This window comes from Ptychodera flava, chromosome 4, assembly GCF_041260155.1.
Source record: "Ptychodera flava strain L36383 chromosome 4, AS_Pfla_20210202, whole genome shotgun sequence".
Taxonomy (NCBI): domain Eukaryota; kingdom Metazoa; phylum Hemichordata; class Enteropneusta; family Ptychoderidae; genus Ptychodera; species Ptychodera flava.
In genome coordinates, this window is record NC_091931.1 from 7,335,884 (window position 1) to 7,353,321 (window position 17,438).

The 17,438-nt window shown below is 37.2% G+C and overlaps 1 protein-coding gene across 1 annotated transcript; it reads left to right on the forward strand.

Moving 5' to 3' along the window:
- The first annotated feature begins 1,779 nt into the window (after window positions 1–1,779).
- On the forward strand, window positions 1,780–16,785 carry LOC139130799 (nephrocystin-3-like). The gene is made up of 16 exons (XM_070696587.1): window positions 1,780–2,120; window positions 3,266–3,480; window positions 4,727–4,828; window positions 5,218–5,293; window positions 6,401–6,604; window positions 8,054–8,199; window positions 9,261–9,418; window positions 9,824–10,034; window positions 10,391–10,749; window positions 11,359–11,555; window positions 12,201–12,382; window positions 12,793–13,024; window positions 13,891–14,086; window positions 15,100–15,182; window positions 15,497–15,680; window positions 16,105–16,785. The coding sequence occupies exons 10-16, from the start codon at window positions 11,547–11,549 to the stop codon at window positions 16,449–16,451; spliced, it is 1,233 nt and encodes a 410-aa protein (XP_070552688.1). The 5' UTR covers window positions 1,780–2,120; window positions 3,266–3,480; window positions 4,727–4,828; window positions 5,218–5,293; window positions 6,401–6,604; window positions 8,054–8,199; window positions 9,261–9,418; window positions 9,824–10,034; window positions 10,391–10,749; window positions 11,359–11,546; the 3' UTR covers window positions 16,452–16,785.
- Window positions 16,786–17,438: the final 653 nt, after the last annotated feature.

Below are 17,438 nucleotides of genomic sequence, written 5' to 3' on the forward strand. Positions count from 1 at the left end.
TCAAATACGCCATTGCCTGACTGAGATCTTTGTTTCACAATATTGGACAAAGCAAACGACTGAGATTGTCAGTAGTTTTGTAAGGTCACAGTTCGCCGAGTTTTACGTGCAATGTGGCGGCGCTTCTCTTCAAAATCGTTGTTGCTCAGAAGTAGGTTTACGGGGACATGTTTTTGCAGTACATAAATTATGTAGAGATAAGACATGGCACTGTGGATTTGCATTTGCAAGACCGATTTTTGCTAGCTCATGTAAATTGTCGTGGAGATGAACGTTACTAGATGTCCTTGACTAGTCGCCATGGGAGCTGCGTTCTGCAAGTGTTCGATTTTACCGCTAATCTGTCGTGTAGCATTATACACATGAAGACAAAACATAAAATGAACACTTTACACGAGAGTCTGACTAAGACTAAAATACAACAAAACTCGACAAACGACAAAATGACCAAATTAATGTAGTGGAGTATGTTGATAAATATGTTTGGTAATATTGCTGGCAAATACAACTTCAATGTGCAGTGAAAATATAATACACAGCAAATAAATAGATTGCGCAATTACAATATAAAGTGTTTGTCATATAATTGTGTGCATGTAGCCTTAGCTTTATTTAATCAACACTCGAAGATTGGATAAATTTGACGTTTTTGACCCTGTGTTAAGCTGTTAGTCATTCATAGTATATTGCAGTGTCCATTATCTTATTAGACCAGCCTCAGGAAGCGCCGGAAAATATCCTTGCCAGGCCTGTGTAATCTGATGGTCTAATTGTATGGGATTTTCCCCGCTATGAAATATCTCATAAATTTTGCTTGTTGTTGAGTGAAACTCATTTTTTCTGTTTTATGGAAGGTCATTTTGTGAAATACGTACGTATCATCAATTAAATTAACTAACTAAATTTTGTGATTATGTGACCGATTATTTTATCAGATCTTCGCTTAATCAAGTACAAAAATCCACCAAATGCTCATCTTATGATGCCGATCACTAGAATTTATAGATGTCATAAGTTGGGTTTACCCTGTTCAGATTGACCACTTTACTACGCGACATGTCAACAGCAAGTGACCATTACACAATGCGCTCGTCTTTGCGGTTGATTGATTCATTAGTGACAATGGTTTGAAGCAGTTGCGTAATGTTCATAGAGAGCTCTTAATGTTGCAGGCAGGTTATAGACTACATGCTAATGACAATGCGACCCCTGGCATTGACACCATGTGTTGTCACTGTCCCCTCACTGTTGTTTTGTAATATAACGATGACTGATCTTCTCATTTGTTCGGACTACACCGAGAGGATATCGATATAGATGAACTCTATGAAATTCAAACAACTCCTATGAATACCACCAATGCTGAAACAGTCTGATCATGCAGATTCACCCTTTGCAGTGCAAGTGAAACAATTATCGAATATTTGCCAGAGGCTACTCTACGTGAAAGCGTCCATGTTCTCATGACAATTTACAAACATTGGAAGGGTGTCCTCAGAATGTATGAGGGTTGAAGAAGTATAATTGCTCGTTTAATGCCACATTTTCAAACACAAAATACAACTGTTATTCATCAATTCAATATGTCATTACGCCGCACTAGTTACACAACAATCATAGACTTGAATGGCTTTCTAATGCATAGAGCAACTAAACATTGACCGTCGTCTGGGTAACCAGGTCAAACAATATGTAGGCGGTTAAGTGAACGTGGGCCGCCGTACAGCACAAACCATTGCGGCTACACACCTGCGAAAGGACACAAACTCTTTATACGTTAGAATAATCACTTTATAAGTCTGTGGGTTTTATACCTTTTACCTTTCACAGTAGCATCGACCACCAGATCATGATAACACCATAGCCTAGGCTGTTCGATCGCGTAAGGAAGCAATAGGTGGTTTTAAGCGTTCAATCTTGCGGTCAGATCGGCGACAGTAAAATGGGAAACGGTGTTGTCGGGTTCGGAGTCATCTCCCGTGAACGAGATGGACGGGGCAAGAGTGGCGACACCTTCGTATGCAGCCGCGGTAGTAGTGACAAACAACGAATGGTGGTGTGAAGCTGTCAAATTTCGTATTGAAAAGGGAGCAGATAAAGTATTGCAAGTCATGAAAGAGGTAAGCATTCTATTCAATGACTAGCTGTGCAGAATGTGACCAGCTCAGCTCTGTCTGCTTTGTCATAGCATGGATGAACAATTTAAAAGGCCATGGTCATAGGAGCATAGGCGATCCCTTTAAATGTCTGAACATGAAGTCAGATCAGGTTATATTTATAAAACGTATGTATGATTATATTTGAACAGAATGCTTGGGGCCCGCGTTAAAATACGACAGGTTACTAACGCTACTGCAAATACGGTGACAGTTCGCTGGCGTGTTAGTGACAGCTATACAATAGACAGGAGAAGCGAGTCATGGCGATCGCGATGTGGCCACTGTTCAGAAAGAGGTCAACGTCCTTTATGTTCTCTTTTTTCTATATTGGTCGCTGTAAAAGTCCGAAGTGTTTCCCGTTGAAATTTCACGACTTCTTTCCATATCGAAATATTACCAATCTTATAACAGGTGGTAAATATCCATGTATGTCCTGCAGACAAATGTATTTTGACAAAAATATACAGCTGGTATTGAACATCTGGAATAAATAAATGTCAGCTGAAATAACGCTGTTTCGAATTTTGAAATTTAGGTATAAAAATACCAATAGGAGCTGAGATTATCAAAGCGACAGATGTAGTATAGCCCGACTACATACGTAACGAACTAGGGGTTCTTTCTTGGCATTTTACACTAGCTTAGAGAATGTTTATGAGATGGACGTGCGAAAGTAATAGTTTTACATCCTACGTTGTCCTTTAACTAATATCAACATTAAGCTGGCTGGTATGTGCCTCGAAAGTGAAAGACTTAAATTTTTTGCCCAGTTTTCCTTCAATGACATTTTAAACCAAGGTCACCATGCAGTTTTGCATGGAAATTACCAGACATTTAGCGATTTTTGAGATTTCAAATGGCCACCATCCTATAAGGAAAAATAAAATTTAGATTTTTGAGAAACCAAGACAGTGAAATTAGTTCTCACTCCAAGAACTTTAAAATGAGGCCCTAGAATTCGAAACGGTAGGCCAGTGAAATATTGAAAAAAATTGAGAGTCCAAATTGGGGCATTCTACCTTAAATGATTGACACAAGGTCTTGTGCAGACGCCTGATTTAACATTTCTGTCATCCAACATGTGAAACTACATCCTCTTGTTGCAGAGACGAGGCTGGAAGACCATTCGTCTGTTTGTCAGCAGCACATTCAGTGACATGCACGCCGAGAGAGAGCACCTGGTGAAGAGAGTTTTCCCAAAACTCAGGGAATGGTGTGACCCACGGAAATTGAGACTGATTGAGTGTGACCTCCGCTGGGGTATACCAAAAGATTCAACGACAGCATCCACTATACAGACATGTCTCTCAGAGATTGACAGGTAACTGTTATGTGCAATTTCTTTATCAACTGATTATTATTGTCATTATTTGGAGTCTATTCCTCCTAAAGTACGTTGAAATACAAAGTATTTGACCAGTTTAGAATACTATGTTCAATGAGCTATGTTACATTCAGCTAGTGAATTCCAAGTGAAAAAAAATGTGAAACCGCGTTTAACTTAAAATTCACATCTCAACATGAAAATTTGACGGTACAGAAAGTACACAGGATGCACTGTCAAAAAATTGAACATAATGTATTATAACATGATTTTAGAGGTACAGCACGAAACTATATACAAATAGAACAAAAGTTACAGCATATACATAAAAAGTTACGGCTATTGAAGTCTCAGACGTTCTCTCCTCTCAGATGAGACTATCAGTCTTTTGAAGTCGGCGGACAGTGTAGTTCAAATGCTTTAGAAATCATGGGATGGGAAACTCAAACACGTCCCATCCTTCTTAAATCATTGGGGTGTAAAAATTGAATTCCAACCCTTAAAACATCCCCGAAACAGATCAGATGGCAATAAGGGGGAGGGGCAGACTGAGATAGTATCGCGGATAGAGACAGAAGGGTAAAACAGAATTTTCATGCTGACCTGAACCTAAAGTTTGGTATTCATATGACGTATGGTATTCATGCTGTCTGATATTGATACTGTCTAATACTGATAGTTTCATATCGATACTATCTAATAATGATACTGCTTCATGTTGATACTGTCTGATATTGATACTGTCTGATATTGATACTATCTTCTATCGACACTGTTTCATATTTATACCACAATATTGATACTGTCTGATATGGATACGATCTGATATTGATACTGTTTAATATTGATACGGACCGAGTTTAATATTGATACTGTCAGATATTGATACTGTTTGACATTAATTTCATATCGATATTGTCTGATATTGATAATGTCTGATATTGATAGTTTCTGATATTGATACTGTTTGATATTGATACTGTCTGATATTGATACTGTTTGATATTAATACTATCTGACATTGATACTGTTTAATATTGATACGGACCGAGTTTAATATTGATACTGTCTGATATTGATACTGTTTGACATTATTTCATATCGATATTGTCTGATATTGATAATGTCTGATATTGATAGTTTCTGATATTGATAATGTCTTATATTGATAGTTTCTGATATTGATACTATTTGATATTGATACTATCTGATATTGATACTGTTTGATATTGTACAAATACAGGTGTAAAGAGGAGAACCAATGCCCCTACTTTCTGAATCTACTGTCAGAACGCTACGGCTGGGTTCCTTCAATCAATGAAGTACCAGAAGACATCAGAATAAGGTGATACTTCCGCGTGTTTCATGGCAATTCTTAGATCGAATTCGTCAGCATTGGCATATAAACTATTTTGTTTGCCTGAACCATTTGCTACTTTTGAATTTCACTAACAAACCATAGTAAAAAATGAAGATCAACATTAGACATGTTACCGAGCTTGCGAACGTATCTTTTAAATCATGGTAAATTGTTATGAATGCAACCGTGTTGAAAACGTTGCTTTGTCCGTGGTACGTACGACTTTTCATATGAAACTTCTGTTACAAAATGATGGTGCAAAAGATCACAATAGTGTAACGGAATGCTTATATAGCATAAGTTATAAACGTTAAAGATGAAATATCTTTACAAGTCGGGTTTTTTGCTAAAACTTTCTATTAAATCCTCTTCAGATATAACTGGTTGGCGGGAATGTCTATAACAGGCATGGAAATTCAACATGGTGCGTACAGAGAAAGTAACCCTAATGTAAGTATTATTTGCCATATTGTAGGTCACGGTGAAATGTTGTCCCCTCGCTTACTCTCGCTTTAATACAAGTATCGTAGCTTCGGTAGCTTGTCGTTGTCCACGTATAAATTTCTATATACGGTGTCATTAACGTTTGCCCTGTGTAAACCCAACTCCGGTAACGTCTGTTTAATGAGAACGACAGAACAACTCTGAATTCACATACATATTTGTCACAGCGATTAAAGAAGTTGAAAGGGCAGGCTATTTGTCACCTTATCTCAATATAAATTAGTATTACACATTATCAATATATATATATATATATATATATATATATATATATATATATATATATATATATATATACATATATATATATAACATAAATTACTTAAAGTACAAAGTAACAAAGTATCTGTTACTTAAGTTTCATGAATCCTGCAATCGTCAGACAGACTAATGCGTCTCTTGCCAAAACAGTCACTTTTATATGGTTGGGGCCTATCATTATGTTGTGTTTGTAGGTGGTGTTGAAATTTGAAAGGACCAGGTCTTTGACGTATCATGGTCAATTAGGCTTATTGACAAAGCATCGAGTTACTCATTATCAATGTTGACAAATCTACGCTGTAAAAACAAACACTCTGAGTTGGTTTCAAAATGTCGCCACCAAATGTTATATTCTGTTTATCAAATTTCAATCATCAAGAAACACAATATAATGGTACGCCCCAATCATATATTCCGTTATCTATCTATCTATCTATCTATCTATCTATCTATCTATCTATCTATCTATCTATCTATCTATGTATATATATATATATATATATATATATATATATATATATATATATATATATATATATATATATATATATATATATATATATATATATATATATATATATATATAAGCGTAGAAGTGGCGAAAATAAGATAACGGAATAAATTTTAAACGGGCATTGATATTTAATCAACATGATAGAGGTTACTCACAGCCGTTTGTACGGCCATAGACCCTCAGAAACATTACTTTGAATTTCATATATTATTGGCTTCCTTAATTGTCTTGTGTATGATTGATTTTCATAATGATATTTATTTCATCTTCACATTTAGGCCGTGTTCTTCTTTAGAAACCCTTCATTTCTTGAAGACATGCACGACGAAACAATTCGCAAGAATTTGTGGACGAGAACGAGCATGCCAAGAAGTCAATTTCTCAAATGAAGACAATGATTAAAGATAATTTTCCTGATAGGACCATGGAGTATAGATGCAAAATGGACGGAGTAGGTGATGACGGTAAAGTAAGACTTCAAGGTATGGTTAGTTTTTGCTGAATTTATAGCGTTGGGAATTGTTGATCATTTTATGGTCCATAAACTACGTCACTGTGTTTAAAATGAATGAAATGATCAACTCGGAAGTAAGAAATTGGTTCTGTTAAGGTTCCAAGACAAGAAATTTGACCTTTTTAATCTAACAATTCTCTAACGGTTAATAAGCTCAGAACCCCTGTAAAGTATACATTTTCTGAAAGCCTAGATATACGGGAACATTTTGGTAACCACAGTGTCTCCATTGTTTACATAACTATCACGTGACACGGTAATTTGCATAACCTTTCAAAAAACGATTTTCCCTATGTTTTGTCTCAATACTTCAAAATATCTGACTCAAACTTGCTGGAATGCAAGCTGTCACAACGCTCTTCAAAAGTGTGTCTCAGATTTTTTATATCTTGCTTAGTTTTTTTGGAGCACAATTTTAAAGAAATCAACTACGCTTAAATTCACTGCTCTGGAAGTTTTTCTGGCATAAAAACTGTTGTAGAAGGTTTAAAAAAATTCTGAGACACACTTTTGAAGACCCTTAGAACAGCTTGCACTCACACAAATTTCAGCCACATATCTCAAATCATTGAAACAAAACATAGGGAAAACCGATTTTTGAAAGGTTATGCAAATTACCTGTCACGTGATAGTTATGTAAATAATGGTGACACTATGGTAACCAGACTGTTCCCCTATACCTAGGCTTTCCGAAAATATACAATTTACGGGGGTTCTGAGCTTCTTAAACACTAGAGAATTGTTGGTTTACAATGTTAAATTTCTTGTCTTGGAACCTTAAAAGGAAATGTGCTGACGAAAAAGACGCAATGTTTATAGATTTTATGATACTAATATATCAATTTCCTTGAAACTATTTTTGTTTCATAGATTTTTACGTACCTCAATGAATCGCTCAAATGACTGTGTATAGTCTTTCATGTGTTAGTGACTTTTTAAAGTGCCTATGTCCTGATGATATACCCAACTGTCAACCGATAGACTAACATTACATTAATAAAGTCAAACTTATACAAGCACTCACACTTTTGCTAGATTAGGTAGCTTTCTAAACAGATTGCATCTGACACACACAGTACCTAAAGCATTGTTACATGTATGTTGTAACCACCGAATGGGGGCGGTGTTGCAACCGTGAAAGGTCATGATCTGCTGACGAAGTGACTTGACTTTCGACAATTTTGCACGACACTTCCTAATGTTGGAGAACCACTCGCATTTTGTATTCAAGAATATCAATTGCAGAACGACTTCGTATTTTAGCATTATAACGATATCTTTTAGAATACATCTGACTGCTTACACTTTTCATAGATTTAGCAATTTCTGCTTCATACGTGATGAAGGTCATCCTTCTCAGTTCGTTGTTACTTACCAGTACGCTGTTTCTCCTACATGAATACTTGTCATAAACCAGGTCTTACGGATTTTGGTGATCAAGTCCTTGATCATTTTAAAGACGCACTGGCTCGTCAGTATCCAACAGATAAACTCCACGACGCCGAGGACATGACGGAAGTTATGAAGGCTGAACACGAAATATTCATGACAAGTCGATCTCAGGTAAGTCTGGATTTTGTGGATTTTCTAAAGTCAAGCCGTACCCAAAGAGCTCGCTGTAGCGGCGGCAGTTCTTGTTATATATAATCGAGTTATACTTGACATTCCCAATGATCTATGATTTGTAGTCAAGTATAAGTCCAGAGACAATGTAAGCAATTGCTAGAAATCGTTAAAGACAAATTCGTTTTTGATTTTCAAATACAATATGAGCAGGGGTAATCCAGTAAACATATATGCCAAGCAAAATTTAAAGGAAAAAACGAAGAAAATGTATCAAAAAAGTATGTAAATGTATCAACAAAATTTTGTTTTGATTTTTTCGTCATGGTCCTTTGCTATTACAATCTGCCTCTTAAATGTATTTTCCTCGATAAATCGATATATTCAATGTTAACGCTCCATTGGCGGATGATTAAATTGATTCCTGTAATTTTGTTTTCTATGCACAAAAAGTCACTTGTTCTAGCCCAAAAAACTATTGTCTATTAAAAAATTTCCAGCATGACAATATGCCTATGTGTGTATATGTGTATGTGTGTTAAATGCATGTTGACAAGTGTCTGAGTTTTGAGTATAAAGAAAGACATCACAAATATCTAACTCAGTCCTAGCAAAAAAGGTATTCATATGTACATAAGGCTTTGTGTTGGTAAAGTTGATAGATATCTTTCAACAACTTTTGACAAGAACTTGAACATTTTCTCGTTTGTAGAACAAAATGAACACATTATCAAAGGCTGCGTACAGTTATTATTTTTCAAGAGAAAGTCACAATGCAACGCTGATTGCTTATTTGGACACCTCAATTCACAATACCCACCGCTTCCGCACGAATAGTGATCCTATGTGACCGTTTTCAATTTTTTTTCGAAGACGGATCCTGTTGCACTCTGCTCGGTATATTACAAAAATATGTTTACCTCACTAAGATCGAAGCGAGTAATTATAATTCACTTCTTCCGTGATAACTGAAAGGTCAATTTTGCTCGAGATGTATTTCACATGGAGCAAAATACGTAGACTCTTACAGTGTCAATATCACCTCTAATTCATGTCTGCAGGTTTTACTCGGAAGGGACGAGCATGTCAAAGCAATTACAAACTACATTGAGTCATCTTCGTCAAATGTACCATTGGTTCTCATTGGCAAACCTGGAGCGGTAAAAGTGCTATTGTGGCCTATATGGCTCAGAAATACGTGCAAACATCAAAGTACAAGGTGAGTTGTGTGTAAGTCACACGATATGTGATCTAGCTTATTGTACGATTAAATTATATATTATTCAAGTTTATTATGACATTTTTTCTGATTTTGCTCTTGGTACACAGTCTCCACATTACACTATTTATATGCACTTATTCAATTATTGACACTTTGAGGCTAAGACTCACTTTTACAAAATGCAACTTTCTATCAGGGCCTGTATGGAAAAAAACGCGAGAAAAACTAAGTCGCTAAATAAAAATATACAAGAAAAAGAGAATGTATTTTCTCAATCCACATTTTAGTAAAAGTAAATTGAAAAGTTTCGTTCTGAATTATACAAACACAATCTTACTGTTTACGGTCTCATAGAATTTCTGTTGGCATTGACTCCACATTTCTTATCTACTCCCGCTGCAGGTATTTTATCACTTTGTTGGCGCCACACCTGGTTCAACCAATTTACATCGACTCTTGTCTCGCATTTGGGGTGAGCTGATGCCTCGTTCGGAACCGGCACCCGTCGATTTAGATGAAATAATTCGTAGCATGACAAATGTGTACAGTAAAACAAGCGCTGGACAGAAGACCGTTTTATTCATCGACGCGGTTAATCAAATGGATGATGATGGTAAAGATAACATCGTCTATTCCTTCAAAAGTTTTTCTGTGTGATTTTTTTCCAAAGTCTTGGAAGAAAACGTCAGTTTCTAATGCTCGGGGGAATCGATTTAGGACGAGCAGTGTAAACGATTTGAACTAATTTCGGAGAATTGGATCTTTTGATTGTTCAAATTCATTTATTAAAAGTGTAAGGTGCCCTGTAGCTGAAAGTTGCGATATTGTAAATTACCCATAAAACAAGTTTCTCGCAAAGAAGGAAAGCCAATGGGCATGACATTTGCAGATTGAACCAACATTTCTACACTAACAAATAAACCCAAATTAGTTCCGTTCGTGTCACTCGATTTTCTATCTTTCTTAAAGGCGAGTCATATAAGATGAGATGGTTACCGATGCAACTAGAGAAGAACTTGCGTATTGTCATTAGTACATTGGATGGCCCTTACCTATACACCCTGAGATCTCGCGAGAAGAAACCATTAGAATTGGCTGTCGACCCACTGCCATCGGGTATCCGTGGAGAGATCGCTGCCAAGATACTGGCTGAATACAACAAGAAACTTGACAAGGAGCAAATGGCAAAACTGGTAGGCAAAGCCGAGTCAGGAAATCCGCTGTGGTTGTCTACAGCCTGCGAAGAATTAAGATTGTACGGCGATTTTCATAGACTGACGTCGAAGATCGAGTCATTGGCTGAGGATCTGTCGGGCATTTTACAACAGGTGAGATGTATGACAGATAGAAAGAGTTCATATTACAAATGTTGCGCATGTAATTGTCGAATAACTCACGAAATTCATTCTGTAACTGTAACAGACAAACATAAAAACACAGACGGATAGATCGTCATTAATCGTTACTTTGCGAGAGGAGCAATAGCAGAATACCAAATTCAATTTTGTATGTTGAAACTCATTTATAAGAGAATATCGATGACCGGCAATTTTCTCTTGTGAAGCTACTCTGTTTGTTCATAGCTGTAGAGCGAGTCATGTGTCGTTTGCCGAGTTGGGATCAGATAAGGTTGAATGAAAGATGTAATAAAAAACAGCGGAGAGACTATTGCATAGCAACGAGGAGATACAAATATTTTATGCATACGCCGAAGCACTTGACATAAGCAATTATAGATACTTACCTTCACTTGATGCAAGATATTGTCATTATTTTAATATGCCATAAACTTGTTTTTTTAATGGCCCAAAAAACCAAACTTAAAGATGAATCATAACAATTATCGAAATCATGGGCTTGTCATGATTTTCAAGTTATGTGGCCATCAGATTTGGACGGAGGAGCCATGATTTACAGTTCAAATTCTCTTTTCACAGATGCTTGAGAGAGTGGCTGCCGAAACGGGGGAGATATTGTGAGGGCGACGGTATGTCTTCTTGAGTGTTCAAAACATGGGCTGTTGGAAAATGAATTGCTCGAATTGCTGGCCATTAAACCAACTATTCCTGAAACAGCAAATTCGGTGTACCAGAAGTGTACCATCATTCCTGGTGAGAAAGTACCCATGGCCGAGGTTTGTACCGTGTTCTATTTATTTCAGTTGAATACTACATATTTATCAACTGTAATCGAACCATGACGTCGTTAAAATGAATACGCCGCATCAGAATGTATTGTTGTTGTGGTTGTATTCTGTGCAAGTTAAAATAAGCTTACCTTTGCTGTTAGCAAGTACACTATCGGTCGAGAAACTGACTGTTAAGCAAGTATGCGCCTCGAAAGTGAAAGACTTAAAATTTTGCCCAAATTTTCCTCGAGAAATCTTTCAACCATTCTCTTTCGAAATCAAGAATAAAAATCGGAGGTCACCTTGCAAATTGCTACTGGAGAAACAAATTACCAAAAATTTACAGGTATTTAAGATTCAAAATGGCCGCCATTTGTGTTATCTCCATGGAGAAACATACAGATTTCGATTTATCGAAAAACTAAGAAGGTAAACAACTTTCTTACACCAGAAGCTTTAAAACAACCCACACAAGTGGTAAATCAGAAAAGAATTGTGAAAGTTTGAGAGTCCGAATATCTGTCCCCTACGTGCATTCTACCTTAAAGCAGTAGACTACACGCCGTCGGACATATTCTTCCATTTTCACTTTTCATGATAATTTATCGCTCAGAAGCTGTAAGTGTGTTTGTTTGTTTTTCTTTCCTCTAGTGGGCTTTGGTCTATCTGGGTCTGAAGAGATTTTTACGACCGTGTGGAAGCTCTGGTGAAGGTCGATTAGACTTCTATCATCGTTCTATCAGCAAGGCTGTCAGGAATATTTACTTCGCTGGTGGATCCAAGGAACTGAAACAGTGGTGGCATAAGAGACTTGCAGATTACTTTGAACAGAGGTGGGTGGTCAAGAATCTGTAGATCAAAATAAAATTAGTGAAATACGCGATTGTTAGAAACTGAATATCTCCAGTGTCATCAAAGATATTTCTTATTTCAATTTCTGATATGTAATCCTCAGAGTGCTGATGGCAAACGGACGCTAGTTTTTGTTTTGTTTATTTTGAGGAAAGGTTCTGCAATTCGTGTTGGTGAGCGACATAGGACGACAATGCACACAAAGCGACAGAGCCAACGATGCCCACCTATACGATCTTCCCATCAGAGTAAAAGTGATGCCGATTGCCGTGAGGTTTAAATCTGCAATGGCGTTGAAAAAAATGCGAATTGTACACAGTCAAACCGTTGAAAAATCAAGAATGGCAGTCTGTAAACAGCTGACATCAAAATATAAATTGTTCACTTGCAGTACGGACACGGAGCGACGCGCAGAAGAATTCCCATATCACCTGGATACCATAGATGACATGAACAGACTGCAGGAATGTCTCTTAGAATGGCCCATGTTTGAAACCATGTACAAAGAGGAGACGAAGATAGAATTGATGAGGTACTGGAGACTTGTCGGCGGATACGACCTAGCAGCCAAACTTTACGGGGATAAACTTAAACAAGAAATGGAAGCGGTAGTGCCTAATGAGGTAAACAGTTTAATTTGTTCGAGTCTGATGTTCTACTCCCGAAGTCATGTGAATTTTAGTCCCTTCTTGAATATATTTGTCAACAGTAACATTGCACATAGAACAATTTGTTGTGTGTACAATGTTAATACTTTGTATCTCGACACGTTTGCCGTCTATAGAACTCAAATACTATTTGTTGTCTCCCTACGCTACCCCTACGTGACGGCAACGAGCTGCCAATTTGTAAAGTGAACTTAAATGTAACTTCGAAGTTTTGAGGAAAAGCTAGACCACAACAGGGCGGTTCAAACACCTGTTCTACCTCCATAACGTAAAATAATAGGCAATAGACAAGTTGAATTGGCCGAAGTATGTAAGCGTGGAAAACTATTTATATACGAAGTAGAAAGTAACGTTTGTTGTTATACTCTCATCCCAGTCAGTATTCTATTACAGTATTCCCTCTCTTCATCTTGGCAGACTAGTTGTCTTGTAATACTCCCGCATCACATTAAAAGACAATATTGTATGTACTTTTACAGCCCTTATTCAGAGTCCAGACGTCGTCGTGTGAGTTATGAGTTCTTGTGAGTTCAATCCACCTCTTCAGGCAGGGCGTCCCAGCCTAACTTGATATTGCTACAACGTTCAACATAATTGAGAAAGGGAAGAATACGTCGATATATATTCCCTGCAATTGACGTGAATCTGTGTGATCTAACTGCAAACTCTGGTCGGTCACATGTCCTTTTTACTGTTGATTATTGTGTTCTAGTGACTTCGTCAAAAGATATTAAAAGTGATATGAAAACATAGTGTTGAAGAATATCTGAATATCTGTTACTATGTTTTGTCTCATCATTTCTCTCTTTTTATCACTGTAGTCGGCAGAAGACAAGAAAAAGCGAGAGAGCGACAATATGAGGATAAACAAATTGGTTAGCCGATTTTTAACAGATATCGGTCAATACGATGCAGCAAGACAGAAACTTGGTGAAGCTATTGAATTCCATTTGTCTGAATTCGGAGAAGACGACACTGAGAGCCTTTTCACGTTGGTTAAACTTTGTTACGATGAAGGTAGGCCAACAGTCATTTCCTTTAGTTCATTAACGAAGCTTGTGAGTGTTGAAAATCATAGGGGTAACATTCAAGTAGTAGCAGACTAAAGTAATTAATGAATGCTTGCTGGGGCAGTATACGAGACCGGTATTTTGTCTTCGTCGGTGATGACTTCATCAGTTTGACGTACAACTTCTTTAATATTGCCAACTGGTCAAACATGTACGTGGTTTTAGACGCACATCCAGTGTTTGAGCGACGTAACGCACTCATTGACTTGCGCTGACCCGTCAATAAGTACAGCCGGGCCAGCCAAAAGTGCGGGAAGTTAGTTACCTAGTGGGCAGGAGAGAATATTTTTCAAATAGTATTGAGAGGGCAGCTGCAAGCATCTTTCACTTTCCGCTCCAGGTTCTACGGCTGTTCACAATGTATCGGAATAATATAAAGACAATACTTATTAACAATTTACAGTGATCACAAATCTGCTGCATCCAGATGGACCCATTGAATCGGAGTAGGGTTTACTACCGACCTAAATATGAAACATTACATAATTTCAAGACAACTCAAATGGTAATTTCGTACCTGCAGCGACAACTGTGATCGGTACGGTGCATATTAATTTACCAAACAACAGGAGCAGCACGAGTTGTACGTACGCAGTTCAGAGTTCATTCGACGCAAGCCGTAACAAAAGATGCAAAGAGCATTGATTCAAGATGCAAGATGCAAAGCACATACATTGATGCTTCCCTGTTCCTCAGGCCCAACTCCATATAACAATTATTCTCCCCGTTGCTTCTTTTTGTCGGGTCACGGTTCCCCCCCCCCCGGGAGGAACCGTGGTCGGATCAAGGAAGGGGTAAAGAGTGATATCGTCGTCAAACCTTTGAACCCTGTATATTGTACTTCTGGACAACAAAAAATAATATTCAGGGTCGCTCGAAGTCACGTAAGTGTGATAGAGATTACGGGGTAATCAAAAAGAGAATGTTTTGAACTTAACTTTGTTTTGTGTTTCTTTGCAGCGATAAAATTTGTTTATGGGTCACATCCCGGGTATAGAAAATGCTGTAGACTCGGTAGCGAGTACGCAAGCAAATGTTTAGAGGTACGTACAGAGCAGTCACTCGTAATTCAGACACAGTATGACAGTTGTCTATTGAAGTCGTGTTGCATCTTCATGTTTATACTGCTCAGTGAATAGTCACCTTTTTTATCGTGATCACGAAACTACCGTGCATGGCGTAAACTAGCTACTGAAACAAGAACTGCAAAGTAATTACATTAGTACAAATCACACACACGTTGGTTGTTAATGCTATAATTTTCTGTGAACATAGGTGCTAATAATAGATGAAAGTAGTAAGTGTCAATTTTATACTGCTATGTTGAATAATTTATACCATATAATATTGTTGACAGGCTTACAAGAAAAAAGGTGTGGCGGAGAACGACCCATCACTTGGGCAATTCTACTTGTACTGTGGGTATTTTCTGAGTGAGAACTACTACGAGAAAGCCAAGGCAATATATAAAGATACTGGTGACAAGAGAGGGTTGGCACAGGCTTTGTACATGCATGCAGAGAAATTCCAGTATGATTCTAGTAAGTAACTTTTACATATGCATGTGGAATCTTCTATTGTTGTTAATTTGGAATTTTACAAAACCTAACGTTGATGCTACGCATATAGCAAGAGATGATGTTTGTTACCAATGCTCCACATAACTTCTTTGACATATCGTCTGTTTGGCAACCCAAGAATTCACATTTCGATTTGTATTGAAGAGTATGCCGACATGTGTTACTCACTGCTCTTCCATTAATTAATAGTCAGCCTGACTATTAATTAATTAAAGAGCAGTGAGTAACACACATCGGCATACTCTTCATTACAAATCGAAATGTGTCTTGCAATATTTGCCACTAATACTGGCTGTCGAGATTTCATAGTTCTTATATATGTAAGGCACTCAAAGAACGGTTACACTTAAAATCCAACCGCTGAAACGAGTTTTTCTTCTTGTAGGTTTTAGTACATCACGAGACATGTACGAGGAATCCTTGAAACTGTGTCTGCCTGAATTTGGTGAATTCCACCAATGTACGGCCAGGTGTTATCAGTTGTATGGTCAACTCTACTGGAATCGATGGAGCCAACAAATGGATCCTCAATGGTCGACCTACATGGAACCCTGTCTGGATCTCTACAAGAAAGAGTTGAAGATTTTGGAAACTCTGCTTGGACCGTTGCATCCCACCGTTGTTCGCTCTCGAGAAGATGTGATCATAATCTTGCAGACTTTAGGGCGGGATGGTGATGCAAGTAAACTTCAAGAGGAACAGCCAGATGATAGCAAACTAATCGTACAATAAATCTATGTGGAAATGAACATACATGAGTTTGGAATCACAGTATATATATATATATATATATATATATATCTACATACTGTGTATGTGCCCCATCTGTGCATATATGTATATATCTTCATACAATCTAGAATTGGATTCAACTGCTAAAAATATAATCTGTACCTGTATTTACATAAGTGCTTTGTATTGACGGACAGATAATATATTTTGCATGGGCCTATATATCAGTCAGACGATGTAACGTAGCGTATTAGATCTCAAAATATTTATTATGAGACTTTTGATATTGAAACTTTAAATAATGTTTTAATAAATGTATCTGAAATAGATCTTACTTTAAGAAACATCGATTGAGTAAAAATAAATAAAGTCAGTGTCAAATGTTTTACCCATGTTGGCCGATGTATTCCAAAACATTTGTAATAAAGCTGTAATCATGACACAAATACATTTAAATGCAAAAATGTACCGTCCTAAGTAGAGCTTATTTTATACAAATCTAGAATGGAGTAAAATAATTTGTGACAAATATTATTTGCATCGTGTTAATTCGGCCCTAATGTATTAGGTATGTGCTCAGACGCATCTTAAAGCTTGCACTTATGGTTTACCTAACTTCAGCCACATCATCCCAAGAACCTGACATTCACATTCTGCTGGCCAAAGCTGTTGTAAGACAAGCCTGTGGACTTTTCAAGACAGGGAGTTAGTAAGACAGGTACTACTACTGAATCTTGGAGCGTCGTACTAGTAGGATACCGGAGATCAACAAGAGTAGTGGCTTGTGGATGACAAATGAGAATTTTTATTTCTTTGACAAAAGATGCTTACAAAATAGCCCGCTGATCATAGGAGGCTACTAAGACGGAACTACTTAAATTTATACTCGTTTACTTAAATTATAATTGTATATTCGATTTAACCCATTATAATAACTCAAGGTGAAACTTGTATCATACAAACAAGTTACATATTTTAATAAACGAT